At 47.7% G+C, this 24,035-nt stretch overlaps 1 protein-coding gene across 2 annotated transcripts in view; it reads right to left on the bottom strand.

The window, feature by feature from the left end:
• Positions 1-504: 504 nt before the first annotated feature.
• SLCO2A1 (solute carrier organic anion transporter family member 2A1) overlaps positions 505-24,035 on the bottom strand; it is a 118,883-nt gene continuing 95,352 nt past the window's right edge. For both annotated transcript variants that reach the window (XM_073360375.2, XM_073360376.2), the window contains 5 exons: positions 17,597-17,753; positions 12,225-12,394; positions 4,451-4,515; positions 2,517-2,637; positions 505-1,469 (listed from right to left, as the gene is read on the bottom strand). In XM_073360375.2, the coding sequence (XP_073216476.1) occupies positions 1,349-1,469; positions 2,517-2,637; positions 4,451-4,515; positions 12,225-12,394; positions 17,597-17,753 (634 nt within the window). In that variant the 3' untranslated portion in view covers positions 505-1,348. The remainder of the gene's footprint in view (positions 1,470-2,516; positions 2,638-4,450; positions 4,516-12,224; positions 12,395-17,596; positions 17,754-24,035) is intronic.

Here is a 24,035-nt window from a genome sequence, read left to right as displayed (position 1 = left end):
TGTGCAGAAAATCTGGCCCTGTGAGGGGGTATTTGAAAGTCTGGCTCCTGCAGCCTGTTCTTGACTGGGGGACTTGGGGGAGGAAGAAGCTCTGACCCCAAGCTGGAGAATGTGGGGAAGCAGAGACTGGGAAGTCCACAAGTATAGACCAGCCCTTCTCCGAAGTCTCCTGCAGAACCTCTGTCCGAGCCTGAAAGTTGTGGTGCCAAAAGAAACTGCTTCCACCCCTCCATGCCCAGCAGACCCATGCTGCGCATGCTCGGATCTCAAAGAGAACTCTCCTGACGAACTTCCTTTGGGTTAATTCTGTCCCTTCTTACACAGAACTATCTGCCCAGGTGGGCCTGATCTTGTGAGGTGCTGGGGCCCTCCCCGCCTACTGACTTCAGTGAAAGGTGCTGCTCATGCTCAGCACCTTCCATGATCGGAGACCGTCAGCACAAGCAGAGCCCTGGGGAGCAGAAAGGAGATCTCCCAGAGGGCATTCAATACAGCACCCGAGAGTAGTAAACGTGGGTTTTATTTAAAAACATGACATTGCAAAATAAACTACTAGCACTAACTTCATACAGTTCATCTATCTGTGTCCATGCTGGTCTGTGTGTGAGGGGGAGGGAATAGATCTCTGAGCAGAGACTATAAATTTCTTTGATGCTAATGCCATGACTGGTCCCCCTCCCTCCTCTGGTCCCCCTGCCAGGCCAGGCATAGCATACATGGCATGAGATAGAATACATTGGACTGAAGCAAGCTCTTTCACAGACACAGGGGGTGGACAGGAATTTCTGGAGCAGTGGGACAGGGCTCTCACTCCTTGTCCCCCTCCCCCAGCCTATACACACGGCGTTAGCAGCTGTAACAGCTTTACCCCAAGTAGAATTTTTCCCACTTGCCATTCCTGCATGTTCAAAGTCTTCCAAGAGGCTAGATGCTCTTGGGGCAGCCCAGGGGTTCCTCCTCACAGGCCAGACCCCTCTTCTATTTCTCCTTTAGAAAACAAAAATAAATCCCCTTTTCTTTGGGGATGAGTGACGCTCTGCTGGAGAACACCTTGCTCTCGGATCTCAAATAGGTCTCTTCACGGGTTCTCGCCCACCGGCTCTTCTTTTCCACGTGTCCTGGGAAATCCACACTGGAAAGCCCAGTTTGTTCTCCATTCCCCTCCTTGGAAGTGCAACGATGTCTGGCCATGGTCTGCACAGCTGGGTTACAGAGCAATTTGCATAGTGGAGCTCAGATGCTAATAAGGAGTTGTTTTCTTACAAAATAACATGAAAAGGCTAAGTACTGGTAGTAAATATGGATAGGCTAGGAAGGGTGCGCTCAGGGGTCCGTTTGCAGGTCAGGGCTAGACCAGGCCAGCTGCCTTATCTTGCACGTTGTATTCCTTGTTCTTCTTCACCCGCCAGTTGATGATGACTAGCAGCAGAATGCCAAGGAGTTTGTACCCCATCTGGAGGCCTATGTATCTGTCAAGAGAAAGAAATAGAGAAAAAGAGAGGTGTGAAACTACTAGGGACAAACTCCGATCCGATCCGTTGTGGGTAGGCCATCGGGCTTGGGATGGCTGGTCCCTGTGCTCAGTAAGATGGCTCTGCTGCTTCCTCAGAATGAGCCCCGAGCTCTGCTGAACCTTTGGAGTCTGCAAGCTGACTGAGGAGAGGCATTGCAGTGCCATAGCTAGGGCTCTGGCTTCCTGGCTTTGCCACTGAGTGCTGTGACCTCAGGCAACACCTGGCTCCCCTGTGTGCCTCTCCCAACATTTGTGTGTTTAGCCTGGAAGCTCTTCAGTGCAGGGACTGTCTCCTGCATGGCCAGCACCTACCACAATTCTGCCCCAATCTCCACGGTGGGCTTTCAGCCTTCCTGGGACACCAATAACACCACTAACTGTTCAGCTCTGATAGTTAGTTGGGCTGCACGGAGGGCTCTGCGATGAGACCGGCGCTCTGTGGGTGAGAGGGGGCCATCCTAACTCGGAGCCCTCTCCTATCTACACTTTAACCTATCCTAAAAGAAAATCCCTGGGTTATATTTTAAATCCCTAAAATATAACCCAGGCAGGAGACAGGTTACTTGCCTCACACCTAGCAACCCAGTGAGCGAGGAACATCTCTAAACTGCTGAGGGATAGGGTCTTTGGTTTATCCCACTATTTACAGTAGCAGCAATGTTCGGACCATGCTCATACATGTCCTTCCTTTCCCATAGTCTCAATCCCCTCCCTTGCTCTGGTTTGTCTGCCTCCAAGTCCCTGGACTATCTTGAGCATGCAGCCAGTTTCCTGATCACCCCCCGAAGTCTGTCTCAGTCCTCGGAGCCAATGAAAAGAGAAAAACTTCTCTCAGGAACCCCCTTCCCAATGCCACCTTCTGCCACCGCTTGACTGTCAAAATGGACTCCCCAGGGCCTGGGGCTCTGAGGACATTGCGAGTGTATGGCTCCCTCAGAACCACCAGCCTGACCCATTCCAAGTCAGGGATGGGCTTGTCCCTAGGAGAGCGGGCTCTGAGTACCTGCTACGAAGGAAGTCGTTGTTGTAGTAGGCGCAGAATCCTCGCTTGCTGCATTGCTTATTCCAGTGGAGGCAGGAGGAGTCAATGATGACACCAAAGAGAGCTGGAGCAGGTAACCAGGCTGCCGTGGCCAGGGGGAGAAGGGGAAGAAAGAATGTGAGACCAGAGTCACACTCCTTGCCCCACAATATAGACACAGCTGCCTGTTTAAATTCCCTCTCCTGTTCGCATGGAGGGTGTTTCCAGCCAGCCCTCAAACCCGGCCTGGCATCCTGCTCCTCCTGGAGGCAGGCCTGATACTTTGCATCTGCTTTACCGCAGCTGGAGCACCCTTTCCATTATAAGCCAACCCAGCTGCTTGGGCACCATGCCAGCACTCTCCCATCATACCTATGCTTGTCTGGTCCCTGTAGCCGGAACTCAGTCAGTGGCTTGCTGTGGCTGTATGCAAGGCGTGCATTGCAAGCGCCAGGACCGGCTGTGCCCATGGAGCGATTCTGCCCCACCCCTGGATGCACAACAAAATGGCGTCCTGTGCGCAGCGTGACCAGGTGCGCCCTGTGCATGCCAGGTCATGCTGCAGGGAGGCTGCCATTTTGCATGCAAGTGTACAATTGCATGCCTGACTAAAAACATCCCAGCACCCCACTGGCCTCAGTTCCAGTCACTCTCTCTTCAGAGCTCAACTTGAAACCTTCCTCTTCACTTTAACCTGTCACTGAAATTGACCCCTCCATTTCTGCTTTCCCCCAGTCTTCCCTTAGTGGCTACCCACTTCGCACCACTAATGGGGCCTTGAAACGGGTGTCAGTTACACTTACGCTCCCCTTACAGCCGCTTGACGTTGGTGGGAGAGATCCCCAGCTGAAGTCAAGGGAGGTCTGATGATTTCCACCAGCTGAAGATCTGGCCCGCACAGCAGTGTAAACCGGGGTCAGTGTAAATGGGAATTGGGCTCTACATTCCTTTCCTGCCGGCATGATAGCGGCTGCACCGTTTTCTGAGGGATGCTATTTAAAAGCACAGTTCTCTCATGGGCCAGATCCTTGGCTAATGTAAATTGGCGGAACTCTGCTGAAGTCAATGGAGCCCTGCTCATTTACACCAGCCCAGAATCTGACCCAGAATGTTTGCTCCAAGTGTTGAGGGAACTTTAATGTCTGAAGTTGTCAGGACATCAGCGTTGTGGCTCATCCAGCCTTTCCTGGTCACTAGGGCTGCCCCTCTTTGTACTTTACAATGTGAAGATTGGACAACTGTCAAAAATGCCAACTTTCCTGACATGAGAAATGATCTAAGTGTCGTCTGATGGAGGGTTTCAACGGAAGCAGACTGTGCACTGTCTGCTGGGACAGCTGAATGGGGGTCACAGAAACCATCTTCCACCACCCAGAGAAGTTTACCTCTTAGGAATTAAAAAAAATGGTTCTGCTTCATATGAACAAAGAAATAAATGAGACACAGACCGAAAGGTAAGTTAGGGCTTGTCTACACAGACAGTCAGTTCCTGGGGTGTAAATCTACCTCACACTAGCCTGCCGCACACTAACCATCGAAGTGGACCCTGCTGCTATGTGTTAAATGTTCCCTAGTGTGCTCTAATCTACTCCTGTTTCAAGTGGGGTAGCTCAAAGTGCGCTAGGGAACTCTTAGTGCACAGCAGTGGTGTACACAGCAAACAACAGGCTAGCGGGGGCTAGATTTAGACCCTGGCTTGCTGCAAACTAAGAGTTCATGCAAACAAGCGCTTAGACAGTCAAAAGAAATCCAATCCAAAAGGGAAGGGAAAGGGCTAATGTGAGGTTCTGATGAACCCTGCTGTCCTCTCTCCAGTCTCCAGCTCAGACCTGCACTATGACATTATATGATTTACATGCTTCTTTCCTCCCAGTTTGGTGGCTTGTACAGGGAGCTCGAGTCAGACAGACACTCACCTAACAGTCTCATCAGTAAGAACTGGACTCCAATAGCAAATGACTTTTCATCCTGGTTCACCAACCTGTAGGGGAGAAGTTAGAGAAGATCAGATCCAAAAGCTGGACTCATCATTTTTGATGTATTGCCCTGTGCAGATAATGAACAGGTTGGAATCTGCATTCCAGTGGCTTGGGGCTCACCACGTCTCATGGGATGTGCAAGGCTTAAAGATACAGTCAAGCCAGATTTCTCTTGATGTGGAAGATGTGGGGCAAAGGGATGTTTAAGTAATTCCTGAGGAAATGGGCCAGATTCAGAGGGGACATTATTAGTGATTGGAGCTGGCTGGAAGATCGTAAGTATTTTCTGTGAAAAATTTCAAAAGAAAGGCGATATATTTCCCCACAAAATATTTTGCAGAATTTTTCCAACGAAAAACTGAAAACAAAGGTCTGAGAGAGGATCTGATTGCTGTTTATAAATTCATTAGCGGGTAAACACCTGAGAAAGAGAAGAGCTATTTAAGCTAACAGACAATATTGGCACAAGAACAAATGGGTATGAAGTGGCCGTGAGTACATTTAGGCTGGAAATGAGAAAGTTTCTAACCACCACAGGACCGAGATTCTGGGATAGTCTTCCAATAGGAACAGTGGGGGAAGCAATCTAACTAGCTTTAAGATGGAGCTTGATAAATATATTGAAACATTATATGACAGATTACACGTCTGTGACAGTAGGTGACTGGACTGTGGCCCAAGAGGTCTCTTCCAGTTACATGTTCTATGAAAACCCCAAACCTGTTGGATATTGAAAACTGAAGTATTTCTGGTTTTCAAAAATCTCTCCCCAAACAAACATTTTCCAGTTTTTGAAATATTGGTTGTTTTTGAAAACTGAATTTTTTTCTGTTTCTGTTTTTTCATAAAATGTCATCAAAAACAAAAAATGTTTGCAAAACTTGGTTTAGAAACAAGGCGGTTTTCTTGTTAGAAACCCGTTTCTAAGACAAAATGCTGCTCAGGTCGCTGGTGATGTAAGTCACTCCTTGGCAGTGGGTGGAAGGAACTGGTGTGCTCAAGGACAGAAAGGGGAAGTAGCAGGAAAGGCAGCCAGCAGATGGGATGAAGGTAAAGATGGGGAGGAGCTCCACAGCATCTTGGTTGATTTTACTGCTGCATCTACTCAGTGGAATGTAACTTACACCACCACTTACATCACATCTGAATTTGGCCCAATGACTTGTGTGATACAGCATGACCAGAAGGCACCAGGAGAGTGATATAGGAGAGATATGTAAGTCCCAGGATGGGAAGAAGCCTTATTCCCTGTAGAGGGAAGAAAGGTTTCTATAGCTTAATTAAAAGCACCTGAAGTCAATTAGAGAACCTGAAGTTAGTCACCTGATAAAACCCCCTGCTTCAATCAGCCAGGGGAAGGAGTTGGAGCAGAGTGGTTTGGAGTTGGAGCAGAGAAGAGTCTGGAGAAGTGCCGTGGCTGGCTAGAAGACCAAGACCCTAGGTAAAGAGACACCCGACTTGTGCAAAGAGAGAGGGCAGGAAGCCCCACAAGCTGAAGAGCTGGAGAGGGAAGTAGCCTAGGGGAAGGAAGCACTAGTTCAAGTGGTTTACTACTATCCCTAGGGCCCCTGGGCTGGGACCTGGAGTAGAGGGCGGGCCTGGGTCCCTCCCTCTCCACTACCCTTCTCTGGGTTACTAGTGGGACAGTAAGTACCCTAGTTCAGGGGCAGGAAACTGTGCCCTGAACCCCCCACCCCAAGAAGAGGAAGTGCGGGACCCATCATAATCGTACCGGCAATTTGCCATACGTGGTGTGAGACGTGGGATCTCCGCGCTAGGGACTTAAAGCAGGGTTAACCAAAACCATCCCGTCCCCAAGATGGATGACGTGGTCAAGGCTCTAATACAAGCCGCTGCGGCCCAACAGGAGGCTACCCGAATCCAAGCAACCGCCCAACAGGAGGCGACTCAGGTGCAGCAGGAGACTAATCCATTGTTGATGAATCAGGCTGCCCAGGACTGAGCTCTGCTACAGGAGCTGGCAAACCAGATGAAGGCCCTTATGGAGCAGAACCACAATTGTGACGGAACCCGGACTATACGGGCCAGCCACTGCCTACAGAAAATGACACGGGAGGATGATGTAGAGGCGAACCTCCTGGTATTTGAGAGAACAGCCCTGTGGGAGGCCTGGCCCCGAGATCAGTGGTCTGGTATCCTCGTCCCGTTCCTGTGTGGAGAGGCCCAGAAGGTCTACTACGATATGGCTGCAGAGACTGCGGAGGATTACCCCCAGCTGAAGGCAGAGATTGTGGCCAGATCCAGAGTAACAACGGCGTTGTGAGCCCAGAGGTTTCATGAATGGCAGTATACAGAGGACAAGACACCCCGATTGCAATTGTTTGACCTGATCCACCTGACCCGGAAATGGCTGCGCCCTGAGGCATTCAGCTCTGAAAAAATGATGGAGCTCCTGGTACTGGACCGGTATACGAGGGGGCTACCATCAGGCCTTCGGGCTTGGGATGGCCAGAATGACACCTCTACCTACGTTGAGTTGGTCTCCCTCGTGGAAAGACAGCTGGGAGCCCGGGAACTGTTCCAGACCCCAGGAGGTGAGACACAGCAAACCAGAAAGACAGCCCAAAACCCAAGGCCCTGGATTGTCAAGAACTACAGAAGAACCATATCTGGGAGGAAAGACACTGAGGAATGGCCCGAGGCCAAGAAGGGACCTGGGGGGTTGGGAAGAGAGGGCTGGGGGGCCAACCAAATAACCCCAGGCAGAGGGCGGCAACTGGAATAAGGGGTCGGTGTTATGAGTGTGGGGAATTGGGGCATATAGCAGCCCAGTGCCCCAACAGGGAAGAGCCTATGCAGTGCAATCTGGGGGATCCTGGGGAACAATGTGGCCTAATCGACCTGGCAGGTGTTGCAATGACCTCACATGGGTATACAAGGTCAGTAAAGATGAAGGGTATTGCGACCATAGCATTAGTAGATTCCGGGAGTGCTGTCACACTGGTCTCGGGGAAGTTGGTGGGGCAGGACCAACTAACCCGGGCCAAAACCACAGGGGTATCATGCGTTCATGGCACCGTAAATTTCTACCCCACAATCCCAGTACAGATTGAGATCCAGGGAAACACTACCAGGGTAACTGCAGGAGTGGTCTCTAGGCTCCCCTACCCGGTTTTAATTGGTAGGGACTTCCCCGGGTTTGAGAACTTACTCCCCCAAGTAGAGCAAGGGGAGGGTAGCAACCCCCTGGCTGAGACGGAGGCATCTACAGATAGTCTTACCCCAATTTTTGCCAAATTTGCCCCAGAGCTATTTTCATCTCCCGGGAAACCCTGCAAGTCTAGGTGGGAAAAGAGGGCAGATAAAAGGCTAGGGACCAGGATTCTAGCAGAGAACCAGAAAGCCTCCCTTGTTGGTAAGCGAACCCGTTCAGGAGGCCAGGAGACAATTCAGGCCAGTGAAGACTCAGAGGTGGTTCCTAGCCCAAGTAGGGGCCACCCAAGGGGTGGAGAAGAAATAGGTCCCCTGGAGTTAGGTCAAATCGGTACCGTACGTGACAGTTTCAGGCAGGACCAAGCCAATGACCCGCTATATGCAAATGTGAGGGAGAAGGTAGTGGAAGTAAATTGCGTACCCGTGGAAGGAAAGACCAAAGGCCCAAGGCCGTATTATGTGATCAAATGTCATCTGTTGTACCGAATAGTGCAAATTTGAGGGGAAGAAGTAGAGCAGCTCTTAGTCCCACGGAAACACACAAGGGCAGTACTAGAGTTAACTCACACTCATTTATTTGGGGGACATCTAGGAGTAGACAAGACACTTGATAGAGTCCTAAGAAGATTTTATTGGCAAGGAATACGTGCGGAGGTCCAACGTTATTGTACCTCCTGCCCGGAATGCCAGTTGCATAGCCCCCGACCTCACTTGCGGGCCGCATTAGTATCTTTGCCTATTATTGAAGTCCCTTTCAAAAGGATAGCCATGGACCTAGTGGGCCCACTGGAAAGATCAGCATGGGGCCACTGAAACGTATTAGTCATCCTTGACTACGCCACACGATATCCAGAAGCCATTCCTTTAAGAAACCCCACATCCAAGGCAATAGCAAAAGAACTACTTCAGGTTTTTGCCAGAGTGGGCATCCCTAAGGAGATCCTGACTGACCAAGGAACCCCTTTCATGTTGAAATTAATGAAGGACTTAGGTACCCTGCTCCACATCCATGCCATATGGACCTCAGTCTACCATCCACAAACAGATGGACTGGTAGAGCGGTTTAAAGGTATGATCTGGAAGGTGGTAGCACGGGACGGAAAAGACTGGGATACCCTTCTACCATACCTAATGTTTGCAATACGGGAAGTCCCCAGGTGTCCACCGGTTTCTTTCCCTTTGAGCTACCTATACGGACGCCACCCACGCGGAATATTAGATATCGCCAAAGAGGACTTGGAAGAACAACCCAACCCAGGAAAGAATGTCACTGAGCACGTGACACAGATGAGAGAGCGAATAGCTCAAGTAACCCCTATAGTAACCCCTATAGTACGAGAACATTTGGAAAAAGCACAAGAGACCCAGCGGACATATGATAACCGCTGGGCGAAAGTATGGAAATTTCAGCTGGGAGAATAGGTGATGCTGCTAATGCCAACAACGGAAAGCAAACTCCTGGCCAGCTGGCATGGGCCATATGAGATAGTGGAAGCCATTGGGGAAGTGTACTATAAGGTCAGACAACCAGACCGCCGAAGACCAGAGCAGATCTACCATGTAAACTTACTGAGGCCCTGGCGTGACCGAGAGACATGCCTGGTCATTCGGAGAGCTCCACCTCAGACGGACGACCCACAGGAGCAGGTGAGGATATCCCCCGAGTTAGCCCCAGAACAACGAACAGAGGTCATTGATATGATCCAATGGAACCAAGATGTGTTCTGTACACAGCCGGGCCGTACGACACTGGTCCAACATCATATGGTCACCAGGCCTGGAATAAGGGTGACGATAAGACCGTACCGGATACCGGAAACTAAAAGAGAGGAAATTAGGACAGAAGTGAAGAAGATGTTGGAACTTGGGGTTATTGAAGAATCCCACAGCCAGTGGTCCAGCCCTATCGTCCTAGTACCCAAGCCTGACGGCACCCTGAGATTTTGCAATGACTTCCGGAAGTTGAATGAAGTATCCCAATTCGATGCCTATCCGATACCACATGTTGACAAGCTAGTTGATCAGTTAGGCAAGGCCTGATACCTAACCACTCTGGACCTGACCAAAGGATATTGGCAAATTCCCCTGGCCAAGAATGCCAAGGAGAAGACTGCTTTCTCTACACCTGATGGCCTGTTCCAATACACTGTCCTCCCTTTCGGACTCCATGGGGCCCCTGCAACATTCCAACGACTTATGGATAAATTGCTGCGACCCCATGCCAGGTGTGCTGCCGCCTATTTAGATGATATGGTCATCCATAGCCCTGACTGGGAAACGCACCTAGGGAAAGTAGAAGTAGTATTAGTTGCCCTGCAGAAAGCCGGCCTCATTGCCAACCCTCTCAAGTGTGTGATAGGACTAGCTGAGGCGAGATACCTCAGGTATGTAGTAGGGAGAGGCTTGGTAAAACCCCAGTGGAACAAAGTGGAAGCAATACAAGATTGACCTCGGCCAGTCCGTAAAAAGCAGGTCAGAACATTTCTCGGGTTAGTCAGGTACTGTTGGAGATTCATCCCTCATTTTGCCACAAGAGCAGGGCCATTGACGGACCTGATAAAGGCTCTGGGCCCCGAGATAGTAAAATGGTCTGATGCAGCAGAAGGTGCATTCGCAGGTTTAAGGACAGCCCTTTGCTGCCATCCCGTACTCATAGCCCCAGACTTCAAGGGAGAATTTGTCCTACAAACGGATGCCTCGGAAGTAGGGCTAGGAGCCGTCCTTTCGCGGATGGTAGGGGAGATACACCCGATCCTGTATCTCAGCTGGAAGCTCCTCCCCAGGGAACAAAAGTACGCCGTTGTTGAAAAGGAATGTCTGGTGATAAAATGGGCCATGGAAACTCTCCGCTACTCCCTACTGGGGCGGCGATTTACCCTGGTGACAGACAACGCCCCGCTCCAGTGGATGCATGGAAACCAGGAGAAGAATGCAAGAGTGACTAGATGGTTCCTATCTCTGCAACCCTTTCATTTCTGAGTACAGCATGGGGCCGGAAGCCAACACGGCAACGCAGATGGTTTGTCACGAAAGCGTTGCCTATCGTCCCAAGTAGCCCAACAGCATGGTGTTGAGCAGGGGGGGAGGATATGTGATACAGCATGGCCAGAAGGCAGCAGGAGCATAATATAGGAGGAATATGTAAGTCCCAGGATGAGGAGATGCCTTATTCCCTGTAGAGGGAAGAAAGGTTTCTATAGATTAATTAAAAGCACCTGAAGCTAGTCACCTGATAAAACCCCCCTGCTTCAATCAGCCAGGGGAAGGAGTTGGAGCAGAGAGCAGTTTGGAGGAGTTGAAGCAGAGGAGAGTTTGGAGAAGTGCCGTGGCTGGCTAGAAGACAAAGACCCTAGGTAAAGAGACAGAGGGCAGGAAGCCCCACAAGCTGAAGAGCTGGAGAGGGAAGTAGCCCAGGGGAAGGAAGCACTAGTTCATGTGGTTTACCACTATCCCTAGGGACCCTGGGCTGGGACCCGGAGTAGAGGGCGGGTCCGGGTCCCTCCCTCTCCACTACCCTTCTCTGGGTTACTAGTGGGACAGTAAATACCCTAGTTCAGGGGCAGGAAACTGCACCCTGAATCCCCCCCAAGAAGAGGAAGTGCAGAACCCATCATAATCGTACCGGCAATTTGCCACACTTGGTATATTCAGATAGCTAACAGGCAAGTTCCATTGGGGCCACGCAGCAATTTCACACCTTCCTTGAGCATATGAAGGACGCTATTTTTTTGGAAATTGGGGTCTCTGGCCAGGACTGGAGGAGATAGGTGAATTCTGATCTGGAGAAGAAAGTAGCTTTGGACTGAAAAGCATGCAGTGGGGAGATGGGGATGAAGGGCAGAGGAATGAGAAAAAGGCAAGGGCTGCTACATTCAGTGAGGAGGAAGTAGCTCTTGGGGAGCCCAGTGTCTTAAGGGGGTCCAAAAAGTTGGTGGATTTGGGTTGGGTTGTCTTAATTCACCTCTGATTGCGAGCCTAAGAAGATACAGGGCCAGATCCTCAGCTGCCATAAATCCATGTAGCTCCATTGATATCCCTTAGTTCTGATATTGACCCCCATGGAGCTCAGCCAATCAGCACCTGCTGAAGACCTGGCCCACACTTCTTGGCCTTTCTTTAAAAGACAACATACCAAACCCAGTCTCCTAGTTGCCTCTTGCCAGTGATAGACCTAGGCTGTGTGACCTATGCAGCCGCATAAAGTCTAACTCTTTTGGAGACCCCACCACACACAGACACTCATCCCACTAGCCCGTATAGCATCCCCAACTCCACATCCAGCAGACCATGTCAGAGAAAGAGTTCCCCAACTGCCCTCCCTGAGCTCCAATTCAAAAGTCCATGTAGGGGTGCCACAAACAGTCAAAGACTATTATACATGGGCAAGGAGGGTGTGTCACCCCAGGCAGTCAGGAAGGAGGCAGACAGTGCAGAGAGGTCAAACAGAAGACCTGGTCATAGGTGGGGAGGAAATTTGCCAGTTCTTTGCATGTGATACTTCATATGAGGTCCCATGAAACTGAACTTTGTCACCTACCGTAATACCATCATGTAGAGGGGATTGTGAGACAGGCATGCTATCAGGGCAGCAAACGAGATGAGGAATATGACAGGAAGGAGTAAATGGGAACAGCTGACCAAACAGGAACCTGTCTTTGCTGAGGACAGTCCATTCTTGGTGCGGATACAGGAGCAGTTCACGTAGATCTGTTTAGGGCATTAAAAAAAGACAGTAAAACATCTCCTGAGATCAGTATATCTGGAGCAGACTTTTCAGGACTCTAACTATCCCAGTTCTCTTCTCCCACCAGTTTTCCATGGAGTAATGGCACTGGCCTCAGTGGCAGGAGTTCCTGTGGCAAGAGTGAGAGCAGAATATGGCCAATATTAAAAAAATAATATTGTGAAGTCATCATTCAGTGCTTACTAGTGATGCTTGCTCAGTAGGAACCTTGCATAGCCCAGGAAGACCTAGATCACACACAGTTGCTAAAAGTCCTACTGAAAAACAAAACACCTAACAAACATATCGAAAATTCAGGCTACATAAAAAAGCCACAAGAGTACAACAATGCAGGCAGACGAGCAGCAGGGCAAGGGGCTACCCAGTTTATTGCATTCAGAGCAATATGTACGATTACCTGCCTTGTGGGCAGATGGCATATGTGTGCATACGGTACAGGAAACTCATGGCTCTCAGAGACGGAGTACGGGCTCTGAAGGCCACAGTGGCTGAGCTGGAGGAGCATAGGAAGACAGAAGTTCAGGGAGGAGACTTTTAGGGACAGCATAGAATGGTCCCATCTCCTGTCTGACAGTCCCTGTGCGTCAAGGAGGACGAAAGTCATGGGGCAGGAGATCATCAAGCTGGAGTGGAAGGACATGATTCCATAGTTGAGACTCACCTTCTGGATGATGTCATGGTATCTTCTTGCACTGAGGATATCCCTCCAGGGCAGGGAACCCAGTTATTAGGACGACACAGGCCATAATAATAGAAGCAATTATTAGAGCCATAGATAGTTGGATTTGTGATGACCAGGAGAATGGCATGATGAACTGCCTACTGGATGTGAAAGTAATGGATCTCATAAGACATCTAGATAACCTTACAGGTAGTACTGGGGAGGGGCCCAGGGTGGTCATGGTACATGTAAGTACTAATGACATCAGGTAAGGCAGGAGAGAGGACCTGGAGGCCAAATTTAGGCTGCTAGGTAAGAGATTAAAGTCCAAGGCCTCCATGGTAGCATTCTCTGAAATGCTTCTAGTTCCACATGCAGAGTTAGTAAAACAGGCAGAACTGCAAAGTCTAAATGCATGGATGAGACAATGGTGTAGGGAGGAGGGATTTAGGTTTATTAGGAACTGGGGAACCTTTTGAGGAAGGAGGAGCGTCTACAGGAAGGATGGGCTCTACCTGAACCAAAGTGGAACTAGATTGCTGACATGTAAAATTAAAAAGGTTGTGGAGAATTTTTTAAGCTAAGGGCTGGGGCCAGCGGATAGATGCAGAGGAGCACCCAGTTCAGGCGGAGACATCCTTCAGGGATGAATTTATTAAAGTGGGAACTCCATAGCCTTGTAAAGAGGATAGGAAAGAAGATGGCAAAGTACAGGTGGGAGCTAGTAAGGAACAGTCAAATGTAAAAGAATCCATTTCAATATAACCAACTGAATATTGGTAAAACATACAAGTGCTTATATACAAATGCGAGAAGTCTACATACTAAGATGGGTAAACTAGAGTGACTGGCATTAAATGAGGATATTGCTATAACAGGAACCATGGAAACTTGGTGGAATGAGGAAAATCAATGGGACACAGTAATATTAGGATATGAAATATACAGGAATGACAGAGTAGGTTACTCTGGTGGGGGAGTGGCACTATATGTTAAAACAGCATAAGCCAAATAAGGAGAAAATCAGAAATGACTCAAACAGAACCATAGTATCTCTATGGACAGAAATTTGATGCTTGAATAATAAAAGTCTATGTGTTTTAAATCTTTTTATTACCCTGTAAAGTTACCTTCCATCCTGATTTTGCAGGTGTGATTCTTTTACGTTTTTCTTTATTATAAAGTTCTTCTTTTAAGAACCTGATTGATTTTAGTGTCCTAAAGATAAAGGTCTGGTCTGTACTCACATTGCTAAGGCAATTAGTTTATATATTATTCTCAAGCCTCCCCAGGAAAGGGGGTGAAGGGACTTGGGGGGGGTATTTTGAGGGATAGGGATTCCAAGTGACCCTCCCCTGAATTTTTTGTAAATCACTTGGTGGTGGCAGCAATACCGTCCAAGGACAAGGAAAAGAATTTGTGCCTTGGGGAAGTTTTTAACCTAAACTGGTAGAATTTAAGCTTGGGGGTCTTTCATGTGGGTCCCCACATCTGTACCCCAGAGTTCAGAGTGGGGGGGACCCTGACAGTCTAGCAGTAGGAATATACGACTAACCACCTGACAGGATGGTGACAGTGACTGTGAAACGCTCAGGGAGGTTAAAGAAGCTACAAAACCAGAAAATATCATAATAATGGGTAATTTCAACTATCCTCATAGTGACTGGGTAAATGGCACCTCAGGACATGAATCGGACATGAAATTTCTAGACACCATGAATGACTGATTCTTGGAGCAGCTAATCGTGGAGCCCACAAAAGGAGAGGCAATTCCTGATTTAGTCCTAAGTGGAGCACAAGATCTGGTCCAAGATAGCTGAACCACTTGGTAATAGCGACCATAAGGTAAATACATTTAGCATCCCTGTAGGGGAGAAATACACCAAAACCCCCACCCCACTAACATTTAACTTTAAGAAGGGGAACTACACAAGAATAAGGATGATAGTTAGATGGAAAATAAAGAGAGCAGTCACGAGGGTAAAGTGCCTGTCACAGTTGGGTTGTGGGCGGCAGACCTAGCAGTCAGAACCCAGAGTCCACAGTCACAAGACAGGGGTCAAGAGCCAGCTGGGTCAGGACTTCAGGAGGTCAGAAGCCGGAGACAAACTGGAGAGCCGACCCACGAGTCAGGCTGGTCAGGTACCATGTGCTCAGAGGCAGGTGACAAACGGTAGGTCAAGAACCATAAATCAGATGCCAACAGGCCAGGTGGGTCAGTAGACCAGGAGATCAAGCTGGGAACACAGGAGCGGGAAGCAGGAAGCACAAAGCACAGAGTTCAGCGCAGGGTGGAGCCCACTAGTTCAGATAACTTCCTGCTGCTGGCTTAAACGGGGCCAGCAGGCCAACCAGCCACGCTGGGACGCTGCCAATTGGACCTCAGGGGCAGAGCCTCATGTGTCTCAAGTGAGCTATTGCTAACATCCTCCAGGTGGAGGGTTGGGGCATGGCTGCTCCCAGGCAGACCTGTAGGTTGTAGCTGTAGCAGCAGGCAAAGTACTTAAAAACATCATAATAGAGGCTCAGACTAAATGTATACCCCAAATGAAAAAAGATAGCAGGAGGACCAAAAGAATGCCACTCTGGCTAAACAGCAGAGCATTACAGGCTAAAAGGTGCCCTTTAAAATTTGGAAGTCAAATCCTAATGAGGAAAAGAGGAAGGAGCACACACTCTGGCAAATAAGATGTAAAGGCCAAGAAAGAATTTGAGAAGCAACTTGCTAAAGACACAAAAACCAACAGTAACAAAAAAAAAATGTAAGTAGATAGAAGCAGGAAGCCTGCCAAACAATCAGTGGGGCCACTGGACGATCAAGGTGCTAAATGAGCGCTCAAGGAAGACAAGGTCATCACAGAGAAGCTAAATAAATTCTTTGAATCCGTTTTCACCGCACAGGCTGCGAAGGGGATTCCCAAATCATAGCTACTCTTTTTGGACAATAGATCTCAAGTATTGTCCCAGACTGATGCGTCGATAGAAGAGGTTTTAGAACAGACTGACAAACTAAACAGTAATGAGCTTCCCCAATTTATTAGAATTCTTTGAGGGAGTCAACATGCACATGGAGAAAGGTGATCCAGTAGATACAGTGCACTTGGATTTTCAAAAAGTCTTTGACAATGTCCCTCATCAAAGGCTCTTAAGGAAACAAAGTAGCCATGAGATAAGAGGGAAGGTCCTCTCATGGATCAGTAACTGCTCGAAAGATAAGGAAACAAAGGGTAAGAATAAATGGTCATTTTTCACAATGGAGAGAGGTGAACAGCGGGGTCCCTCAAGGTTCTGTTCTGGGGCCTGTGCTGTTCAACATATTCATTAACGATCTGGAAAAAAGGGGTGCACTGTGAAGTGGCAAAGTTTGCAGATGATACAAAATTGTTCTAGATAGGTAAGTCCAAAGCTGACTGTGAAAAGCTACAAAGGATCTCACTAAGCTAGGTGACTGGGCAACAAATTGTCAGATAAAATTCTATGGCAATAAGTGCAAAGTAATGCATATTGGAAAACACAGTCCCAACTATACATATATATGCAATGATGGGGGTCTAAATTAGCTGTTACCACCCAAGGAAGAGATGTTGGAGTCATTGTGGATAGTTCTCTGAAAACTTCCACTCAGTGTGCAGCAGTGGTCAAAAACTCTTACAGTATGTTAAAAATTATTATGAAAGAGAAAAAATAAGACAGAAATTATCATAATGCCTCTATATAAAGTCACGGTGCACCCACACCTTGAATACTGTGTCCAGTTCTGGTTGCCCCATCTCAAAAAGAACTCAGAGGAACTGAAAAAGGTTCAGAGAAGGACAATAAAGATGAACAGGGGTATGGAACAGCTTCCATACAAGGAGAGACTAAAAAGATTAGGGCTATTCAGCTTTCAGGACATTGGAAATGTCCCCATTTTTCATTGCTTTGATTAAAACTTTAGAAATGTTTAATAGCTATACAATGCTTGTTCGAGATGTATCACTATGCCAAGCAGAATTTGCTCAATGTTTAACAAGGAACCAATAATCCAGAGGAACAGGCATCTGGGGTGATAAACCATGTTTGGTGTGAAGAGGAAGAAAGTCAAATGATTGCGGGCCTCATCAAAGCTCTTCTTTTGCTTTGAGGCAACATTAATTATACTTGTCCAAGTGTTCTGTGATCACCTTATTCTGAACATGAAGCTACTGGGGAAAGTCCTGTGCACAGAGAAGTATGCACATGCTGCTGGTGAGTCAGAAGCTGGCATGGCAACACCAGCACACACTTGGAGAGAAGTGCCCTTTGTCAGGACTGTTTCGCAGCCCACAACAATGTCACCACAAAAGCACCCTGGGTTTTGATTCTGAGAAAATGATCACCATAGCTAGAGGTGGCTCCTGACACCTAATCTTATGAGCTTCCAGAAAACAGTTTAGATTCTGGCCCGTCAATGTGACTTTGTGGGCCAGATGGCTCAGCAGTGCGTCATCTCCCCAGCCCTGGAATCCAAGTTGCTGCTACTTACCATGTCCTTGGGCGTGGAGGAATTAATGGAATCCGAGCAGCCAGCCTTGCAGGGGGAGATGTACTCCACGTTGTCGTCTCCACAGACAGGGTGAAAGAGGTACTCTGAGCAGGAGCACGCAGTGGGGCACTTAGCTTGTGACTGGGAACTCGATGTACTGCCAAGAAAATGGAAAAAATAAAAGAAAAGAAAAGAAAATAGGATGGGGAAAAAAACCCACCCTGTTGAATTCTCTGCGTGGTTAACCAATCTCCCTGTCTCTGTTTGTGTTGGGTCACTGCCATGCAGTAGCCTGGCCTTGTGCCTGATTCCTATGCCCTGGCAGGTACTGCTAAAATTTACAGTGAACTTAGCAGTAATTACTCGCATGTGCATGCAAACAAACATTCACACACTTTTTTATGGAGGAAAACTAATAATCAGATACCTGGAGAAATTTAATTGGGCTAAGGCATCCGTCTGAAACCACATAACATCCAAATCAGAAGTGGGGGGGAAGTCAGTTCAATCAGAATTGAAACTGGAAGCATGCTAGCTCAAACACACAAATTGAGGCAAAGGTTGCATTTAAACTTCACAGGACAAAATTCACTACACTGATTTTTCTTTCCTTAGCACTATGGAGGAGCAGTAAACTTCTGCAGTAATATATTACCCAGTAATCCATCTTCAGGGATTACTCTCAGTCAAATCCTAGGGCGTGGTGGATGACAGGACAAACTGCATATGCTTTACTTCCTGCAGCAAATAGCTAACAGTCAGCTGGGGCTTTTCAGGTAAAAGGGATTTTCCACTGCTCATGGGCTGCTGGCACTGAGGTGGGGAAGATTTCCAGAGCAATGGAAGCAGTGTTTCCCCCAGGAATTGAAATTATGGGGGGTGTTCAAATTTACGGGGAAGGGGTAGGGGGGTGGGAGGGTCAGGGCCAATGAGGGGTGAGACCGTGAGGGTGAAGATGGGCTGTATGGCACCATAGTAAAAACTGAAAAATGTTTCATGACCCTTTTATTAGATTTTAAAATCATCACACAAATTAAAGTTGGCTACTCAAGCCTTCTATGAATCACTACATCTATATCCTTCTTGGTTTCTTATTATAATTTTGCACAACTCTGTTAATGAACTTCTTGAATGCAATGCATTCATCTTTGGTGGCTTCTTGTGTGTCCAGTATTTCCATTCCTTCAACTGATATGCTCATTAGTTCATTCACATGATCAGGCAGAAGGCGACTTCTTTAAAAAAAACCCACAAAATTCTATTCAATGATGAAAAAGAATGCTCAGCTGTAGCTGTTGTGTCTGGGAGTAGCAAGAGATGAATTCCTACTTCTTTCAGCCCAGGAAACATAGCATAAAGATTGGGTCAAGCCACTAGTGATGATAAAAAAGAAGTTGAAGTCAAATCTTCATTCATTCGTCATATATTCCACCCTGTGTTCAAATTCTCTATTCTGTCCTGAGCACATGGCAGCCCCATTGCTGGTGGTGCCTCTCTCTACTCAACTGTCAGTGTTTTATAAGACAGGGATCTGTAAAAGCTACGTAGAGGTTGAGTAGAATCTAGAAGTCGCTGTTGTAGGTTTTTAAGAATCAAGTCTGTGTACTTTTTCAGTTGTCTTAACAAACACTTCTTGTCCTCTTCACTTAAGGATTCATTATAAATGCCTTCATTAGTCAACTTCTGGATTGAAGTCTTTGCTTCTTCCAGTACTTTTTCAATGGATAGCTCTCTGATTGATCCAAATGTAGCTTCTATTGCTGGACAAAGATCTACTACTGTTGTAGCAGATGCCTGGATGGCATTGTTTAATGACCCAAGTGGTTTCAACAGTAGATTTACAAGAGAGAGAATGGCAATAGTCTTCTCTGAACATAGTAGCAAAAGTAATCCACCAGCCTCACTACTTAGATCCATCCCATCTTGGTAGATACTTTCCAAAGCCAGTAATAATGGCTAGAGTAATTTTAAGACAACAGCCAAGGATTGCTCATGAGAAAGCCAGAGGGTTTTCCCAGGTTGGACTACTTTGAACTTCAGTCCCAAAGTATCTTCTATCAAGATATTCAGTCTTTTTGGACTCTTGCTGAAAAAAGAATATAATGAAGACATTAAATGTATAGCTTTTTAAATATCTTTTGAAGAATCTGCAGCTCGTACTAGCTCTAGTTGGAGTACATGGCCTCTGCAGTGTGTATAGGAGAGACTAGGGTTACACTTTTCTCTGAGCAAAGCTTGTGCTCCACCATGTCTTCCAGAGAAGTTTGCAGCTCCATCAAATGCAAAAGCAGCCATCTGTTTGGGGTCCAGTTGACAAGCATTTAACTCTTCTAAGATGTGGGTTGTCACAGATCTAGCCAATCTGTCTTCTATAATTTGAACATCTAGAAATGCACCTACTGGCCTACCACTGACATCAAGGTAACATACAGAATGAATTAATACTTGATGACCATTTGCATTAGTGCTTTCATCGCCCTGTATGCACATTTTTTGAATGTGGTGAGAGAGTTCTTCACTTTTTCAACTGTTGAGTCTTTCACTGTTGCACCACGTGCGTCTAGCCAGTCAGTTGAGTTTCTTGCAGAAAGACAGTGAGCATTTTCTGGTCTTGTTCGGAACCAGTGTTCAACTTCAGGATGGACAAGTGACAATGCACTTAACATTGGCCTCCAGTTTGTAGTATGTGATATCTTTTGCTTAAATAGAAAGTATGATGCCACAGCTATGTTTGTTCACATGAACTGTGTTATGTAACAGCCTCATTCACACTCACCGGTGTTGTCCTTGGTCAGTGGAGACTCAGAGTTCAGAGGTGCTTTCACATGAGTTCATCTCCCAGGTGGGGGACAAGAAGGCACCTTGTTTGTTCCTCCAGCTGCTCACTGTTCACTCTGGCCACTGTTGTTTGTTGTGCCACCATTCACTCCATCGCTCTGTTGCCAATGGCCCTGCGCCTTCATCTTCTGGTGCCACCTGCCACTGCGACCTCTGTGTCGGTCTCTGGAGGCTTCACCCAGCCGTCAGTAATTTTAGCTGAGCTCTCAGCTAGTGCAGATTGGGCCATCTCTTCCACAGAAACACTGTCCCACAGCGGGTCTAAGTACTTAGACCTGATTATCAGTGATTTCAGCTGTAGTGATCACTTAACAAAATAAAGACTATCCATGGAGCCTAATCAGCTCTGTCTTTAAACAGTGGAGAGGGGCAGGTCTAATAGTACTTGTGACTCAGGCAGAGCATCAAGCAAAACACCTGTCCCCACCCTCTCTCTCTCTCTCTCTCTCTCTCTCTCTCTCTCTCTCTCTCTCGATGCCCTCAATCAGCACAGGCTAAGTACAGTTCTACTGCACTTTACTCATACAATAAGAATAACAACACTTCATTATACCTCTTTCCCCGCATTCAAGTGATTTGTAACCCAACCCCAGCCAAAATCTATCACTTGGGTAACACAGCTCTGTTTGCTGGATACCTAGGTAGATTAGGTATGAATGTAAATACAATCTGGTCCCGAAGCCTTTCCCCCCAGTCCGCAGCTCATCACTAGCTGTCAGGGAGAGCTCATTTAGACTTTGCTTACAAATCATAATTTGAAATTATTAGGTTGGCCAACATCACCAAAATGAATGCACTGACATTGTCATAAACAGCTGTACAAGGAAGCTAGTCTATGTTCATACTTTTCAAATCTATTATACTTTTTCAGATACACGTATTTTATCATACACTGTATATGCTTTTAAAGTATGTATTAATGTTTCAATTTCAATTCAAATTTCCAATCATTAAATTGGCAACTCTGCATGTAACTAGTTCACAAAACGGGGGGGGGGGGTTCAGGGGGGGTAAACACCCTCTTGGGGGGGGGTGTAGGGAAATCTCTGAATGGAAAGCATAGGCCAATAGACAACAGACCATAGTAAGAGTTTGACTAGCCTGGTACTTGGTTTGACCCAAGGAAGCTGCAGGGGAAGGAGAGGAGCAGATGAAAGGAGCCACTGGGGAGAAGACACAGTGTCTGGAGTGGCTCAAACAATAGCCAGAAAGTGCTGAGCCCAAACCTTGCCCTGGAAGTGGGTTGAGTTCACTGGGCCTTCATCATGAGGCGGAAGGGGGCCTATCTCTCTTTAGAAACAGTCTCCAGTTAAATCCCTTCTCCTGGCCCTATCTGACCTGTAGGATTTTGCCCTCCTCACTCAAATTGACAAAAAATGTGGATCCCTCCACTTCTGCCAGTCAGGGGTTCTGTGTACAGCAGTTCCCTAAAGTCAGCAGTGGGGAACTCACTATGTGTCCTGCCCAGGCTGCGTAGACATGGCAGCAAAGGGGCAAATGCCTGTTCTCCACCATAGTCTTCCAACCTGCCATCTCCTCCCATGCAACTGTAACCCACACACCTCCTGGGTGTGGTGCTCTGTCCCAGCTAGTGGCACCAAGACCACGGAGAGAGAGAGATTAGAGTCTGCTCTACAGCCTTAGCTAATGGGCCTATAGCTTTTAGCTCATGCAGTAGAGGCTCATGCATTTAGCTCCGGAGGTCCCAGGTTTGATCCCGCCCACTGACGACCGGGGTTTGTCAGTGTTACACAATTATCGGAGAAACTCCAGCACACGCTTTCAAGCTGGGAAGGAACAGTGAGGAACATGATCTCAAATTAAAACATAAAATTAAAAACCATCACCAACACCCGGCAATGTATTGGAGTCCAAGGGCCACGTTCCCTGACCTTGCCCCAGCATTTCCAAGGCAGGAATTAGGTAAAGTCAGACTTCAATACACAGCATCACAGCATGCAGATATCTCTCAGCAGTGTGGCATCTGCTCCCTGCATTCCACCAAAACACAGCAAATTCCCAGGAAGTAATGGGGGCAATTCAATCCCAGCACCTGGTCAGCAGACACTGCCCCCAAGCTGACTGCCCTGCCCCCCGAAAGCGACTGGACAGACACGAACATCTTTGTGAATCCTGACACAACTAGAGGGCACAGGTGTGCTGACCCATAGCTCCAAATGGCATCTCCAAAGAGCCTGCAAACCCCAACCCTCCGCGGCTCTGCGTCACTTGTCCAGACTCTGATCTCAGACTGCAAAGAAGGTGAGTGGCCTGGAACTGCAGTGGTAATGTGCTCAATGTTCTACCCACAAAACTGTCCTTCCTGTCTCTTAAATCCTTTACCAGCTTCCTCTCCCCTCCTCCTCCTCCCCTCTGCCTCCGTCCCCGAATCCAAACAATACAGACTGAACACTGTGCTGTATGGCTAATTAGAGCTCCTCCACACACAGACAAATATTTTTGGGGATCACTAGTAGATTTTTAAAATTGCCAACACTCCCAATGACTATTAACCACTCCTAACGAAGTACACTCAGTGCAGATCTCGAGAGCACCATACAAACACTGCCAGCCACTGCCTAGAGGTCTGTTTGCCGAGTGCTGGTGTCGCTTTCCTTGGTTAGAAATATGTGTTTTTGTTTAACTATGGTAGGGTACAGGAGGGGGATGAATGGATAGAGTGGCCAGCCTCTGGCCCCTCCTGTTTGCAAGCAGCGCACCCCTGGGACAGAGGGTTTATCACAGGCCAAGAGAAACATTTGTGTGGAAGCCCCTTCTTAAGATATTGGCAGTAAGCTGGGAAATGGTCTGAATAAGGTGAAACTGACGAGCTTGGGATGGAGACCAAGTGCAACTTTATCTTAAATAAGTAAAAGGGGACAATAAGAGTCAAGTGTTCCCTCTCACACAGCCAGAGAGGCTACTTTCTGAGAGAAGGAGTGCGAGAGCCAGCTGGCTATACTAACGCCTTCTGACTGGGCAGGTGTTCCATGAGCCAGAGCCCCTCTCCCTTACGGAAATGTAAGGATGAAACTTACAGAGGTAGCTTTGCTTGATATGGGAGTCACCAGGTAAACATTATGACTGCACTTGTTTGGAAAGGGGTGTTCTGTGCTGTACACCCTCTCTATTCTCTGGCCGGTATATCTAGGACCAGCAGGTTGGACATAGATTAAAGGCCAGAAAGGACCATAATGATCTTCTGGTCTGACCTCCTGTATAGCCCAGGCCTGGGGTAACTAGAATGTCGCATAGTTACCCCTGTATTGAGCCCAGTAACTGGTTATGTTTATAGCCAGCAGCTGCAGAGATTAGATGGGAAATGGTGCTGAAATAGATCACATGCCCAACAGACACAGAGACCATACTCGGATGAGACTCCTGGAAGGACCACCTCTGAAAGGCGGAACTTCCCAGGATGTGCTAACCCTGACAGCCAATCAGCATTCAGAGTGCCCTTTTGAAGATGATGTCATTGCACAGTGGCACCCCCTGGTTCAGAGGCAGCCGGATACAGAATACTCACCCTTTTCCAAACACTTTCCTGCTCGGTCAGTCCTGGGGGAGCCCACCGAGGGGAGGTGTGTAACATTCCTCTTCT

The sequence above is a fragment of the Lepidochelys kempii genome, chromosome 9, assembly GCF_965140285.1.
Source record: "Lepidochelys kempii isolate rLepKem1 chromosome 9, rLepKem1.hap1, whole genome shotgun sequence".
NCBI lineage: Eukaryota > Metazoa > Chordata > Testudines > Cheloniidae > Lepidochelys > Lepidochelys kempii.
Note: the sequence above shows the minus strand (reverse complement) of the source record. Positions and strands in the feature narration are given on the sequence as shown.